The sequence below is a fragment of the Lottia gigantea genome, assembly GCF_000327385.1.
Source record: "Lottia gigantea unplaced genomic scaffold LOTGIsca_12, whole genome shotgun sequence".
NCBI classification, from domain to species: domain Eukaryota; kingdom Metazoa; phylum Mollusca; class Gastropoda; family Lottiidae; genus Lottia; species Lottia gigantea.
Window position 1 is genome coordinate 4,252,017 of NW_008707225.1, and position 4,403 is coordinate 4,256,419.

Here is a 4,403-nt window from a genome sequence, read left to right on the forward strand (position 1 = left end):
TAATTTTTAAAAGGTCGATTGCATAAGAACGCAATAAATGAATAACAAGACAAATTTGGTGGGATTGGTATAGCCTCTATCATCCAGTCTCACTTTATGTACGCATAAACCCTGGAACATTTCCCGACTTTCTTTGTAATTGTTTTCTACATTTGTTTTTGAATCTTATTTAGTGCGCGGAAACATTAATTAAATATACAACTTTCGTGTTTAGTATTAACTTAGTAATTATGACCATTGGGTATGAATCCTTATCACGAGGAAAGAATGATTCTAATAACAAAAGTGGATAAAATTTATAATTTGGACATTTCCTTTTTTCATACATTAGGCAAATCTCCGCAATATCTTGTTTTGATTCAGAAATTGGGCGGATGTAACATGAATACGATAACTAAACTATGAGTCATAATCCAATTTTCAACGTATTGTGATGTGTTATTTGTACACATAGTAGGCCCTATACACAATGGAAATATGCTTGAAAAACGATGATTTGAAAAAAAAATATGATACATTTTTGGATTAGGTCTACTGTTATCATTTCGTTTTTCATATTCAAAATTACTTCAAGCATTTTCGTGAAACAAAGTGGTTCTAATTAAATCACACGTAACCAGCCATAGACGAAAAAAATATTTCTCTAACACCTCCAAAGTATACTTTTTCAGAAAATCCTTGTTTACTAGGACCTACTAAAATCATTGAATTCCATATATTCTTTCAGATATTTTCGAAAATATACATAAAACGCTCCCTACCAACAACTTACCTAAATCCTGCACTTGCCAAATCAATGTAATTTTTTTCACTCCTCCAACCTCGAAAGGAATTCAACCTCTTTTCTAAAGAGGTCACTTTAAGCATTCCTAACGATGAGGTTTTCAAAAACTAGTGTAAATGTGACGCTCTTCAACAGTAAATTAACGCTAAAAATACATTCATACTAAAAATACACTATCTTGGAATTTCCCTTCTATATTTATAGCACACGTTAATATGAGCAGATTTCCGGTTTATTACAAAAGCCGAAATGTTGTTTGTAGACAAATAATTACAGCTGCTAATATCCGTGCTTAATTTTGTGATTGAAATTGGAATTATAGAAAAGATCCATAGTTCATAACTAAATATGCATAATGCAACATAGGAAATAATCATACCTTAGTCTTAGAAACCGGGATTTTTTTTTGTAACTAAGCCAATTAGTAATAGTGTTCACAGCTCACCGTCGAAATTTGAGCCTTCAATTCCATGTGTGTCCGGAATTATCTGCGAATGTAAGTTAAAAAGACGAATCTTTTCCTCAGACTCTGCCATATAGCCTATATATTGATAAAAAAAAACATCTATGGAAATAGGTAAATAAATTTTCATAGTTGGAGATATTTTTGAAGTAATTATTATTAGTTATTATTTTTCGTACATTTCTAGTACTTTTGAAAACTATTTACATGTATTCAAGACTAATACCAACAACCTCTCCCTTCAAAGGGTCCTTTGTCAGAGAAAAAAAATTCAATTTGCCTCCTCCGACTTCTCCTTCGGGACTTCGGTCAGTATTCATCGTGTCGATCATTAATTAAATCTTGGGACCAATTCTTTCCACATATGTGGCAATGTGCGAGATATTTCTTCCGTTCATCATGTGACAAAGCCAAGGAGATCGAATCCAATAACTTTCTAAATCCTTAATCAAATTTGGTATTGAGCCTCTATTGATCTTAAAATACATATTGAATCGGTTTTTTTTTTAACCTCGACAGCACCAGAACATAGTTCGAAATATGTATAGCCGTTCTTCGGAAGATCAGAAAATATTTAGTATTAGGCAAAGGATTCACTCGGAATATGGCGAAAAACTAGAGTGTCCTATTCGATGACAACACCAATAGAAAGTAAAATAGCTCACTCGTCGTTGCCGTCTGAACTGACCGAGTCTTTTAGGCAAGAGTTTCAGTACGTATCATTTTAAGAAAAATGAACATTTTGTGAAGATGTTACCGACATGATCTATTTGAACGACAGTCGTCACCTAAATCCGAATTCAACGACTTATAAACCTAGACGATCGCCACTCTCACTTGTATTCAACGACTTGTAAACCTAGACGAGCATCCCTCTCACCCGTATTCAACGACTTGGAAACTTAGACGATTCTCAATCTTGCCTGTATTCAGCGACTTATAAACCTTGTCGATTGTCACTCTCACTTGTATTCAACGAGCTATCTTATTCAATGTGAGTATAATGATAATATGATCTGTAAAATTTGTTTTATTCAACTTGAGTATAATGATAATACGATCTGTAAAATTTGTTTTATTCAACTTGAGTATAATGATAATACGATCTGTAAAAATTGTTTTATTCAACTTGAGTATAATGATAATACGATCTAAAAATTGATTTAATTAACTTGATTAAAATGAAAATACCATCTGTAAAATTTGTTTTATTCAACTTGAGTATAATGATAATACGATCTGTAAAAATTGTTTTATTCAACTTGAGTATAATGATAATACGATCTGTAAAAATTGTTTTATTCAACTTGAGTATAATGATAATACGATCTGTAAAATTTGTTTTATTCAACTTGAGTATAATGATAATACGATCTAAAAATTGTTTTATTCAACTTGAGTATAATGATAATACGATCTGTAAAATTTGTTTTATTCAACTTGAGTATAATGATAATACGATCTAAAAATTGTTTTATTCAACTTGAGTATAATGATAATACGATCTGTAAAATTTGTTTTATTCAACTTGAGTATAATGATAATACGATCTGTAAAATTTGTTTTATTCAACTTGAGTATAATGATAATACGATCTGTAAAATTTGTTTTATTCAACTTGAGTATAATGATAATACGATCTGTAAAATTTGTTTTATTCAACTTGAGTATAATGATAATACGATCTGTAAAATTTGTTTTATTCAACTTGAGTATAATGATAATACGATCTGTAAAATTTGTTTTATTCAACTTGAGTATAATGATAATACGATCTGTAAAATTTGTTTTATTCAACTTGAGTATAATGATAATACGATCTGTAAAATTTGTTTTATTCAACTTGAGTATAATGATAATACGATCTGTAAAATTTGTTTTATTCAACTTGAGTATAATGATAATACGATCTAAAAATTGTTTTATTCAGCTTGAGTATAATAATAATACGATCTGTAAAATTTGTTTTATTCAACTTGAGTATAATGATAATACGATCTGTAAAATTTGTTTTATTCAACTTGAGTATAATGATAATACGACCTGTAAAAATTGTTTTATTCAACTTGCGTATAATGATAATACGATCTGTAAAAATTGTTTTATTCAACTTGAGTATAATGATAATACGATCTGTAAAATTTGTTTTATTCAACTTGAGTATAATGATAATACGATCTGTAAAAATTGTTTTATTCAACTTGAGTATAATGATAATACGATCTGTAAAAATTGTTTTATTCAACTTGAGTATAATGATAATACGATCTGTAAAAATTGTTTTATTCAACTTGAGTATAATAATAATACGATCTGTAAAATTTGTTTTATTCAACTTGAGTATAATGATAATACGATCTGTAAAAATTGTTTTATTCAACTTGAGTATAATAATACGATCTGTAAAATTTGTTTTATTCAACTTGAGTATAATGATAATACGATCTAAAAATTGTTTTATTCAACTTGATTAAAATGAAAATACCATCTGTAAAATTTGTTTTATTCAACTTGAGTATAATGATAATACGATCTGTTAAATTTGTTTTATTCAACTTGAGTATAATTATAATACGATCTGTTTAATTTGTTTTATTCAATGTGATAAAATGATAATTCCGTCTGTAAAATTTGTTTTATTCAACTTGAGTATAATGATAATACGATCTGTTAAATTTGTTTTATTTAATGTGATAAAATGATAATTCGGTCTGTACAATTTGTTTTATTCAACTTGAGTATAATGATAATACGATCTAAAAATTGTTTTATTCAACTTGAGTATAATGAAAATACGATCTGTAAAATTTGTTTTATTCAACTTGAGTATAATGATAATACGATCTGTAAAATTTGTTTTATTCAACTTGAGTATAATGATAATACGAACTGTAAAAATTGTTTTATTCAACTTGAGTATAATGATAATACGATCTGTAAAATTTGTTTTATTCAACTTGAGTATAATGATAATACGATCTGTAAAATTTGTTTTATTCAACTTGAGTATAATGATAATACGATCTGTAAAAATTGTTTTATTCAACTTGAGTATAATGATAATACGATCTAAAAATTGTTTTATTCAACTTGATTAAAATGAAAATACCATCTGTAAAATTTGTTTTATTCAACTTGAGTATAATGATAATACGA

General features: G+C 27.8%; 1 protein-coding gene across 1 annotated transcript; it reads left to right on the forward strand.

The window, feature by feature from the left end:
- Positions 1-3,144: 3,144 nt before the first annotated feature.
- Positions 3,145-3,696, forward strand: LOTGIDRAFT_111179 (hypothetical protein; the record flags this gene model as incomplete). Its single annotated transcript, XM_009048323.1, has 1 exon — positions 3,145-3,696. One exon carries the CDS (start codon positions 3,145-3,147, stop codon positions 3,694-3,696), a length of 552 nt encoding a protein of 183 aa, XP_009046571.1.
- Between the last annotated feature and the right edge of the window lie 707 nt (positions 3,697-4,403).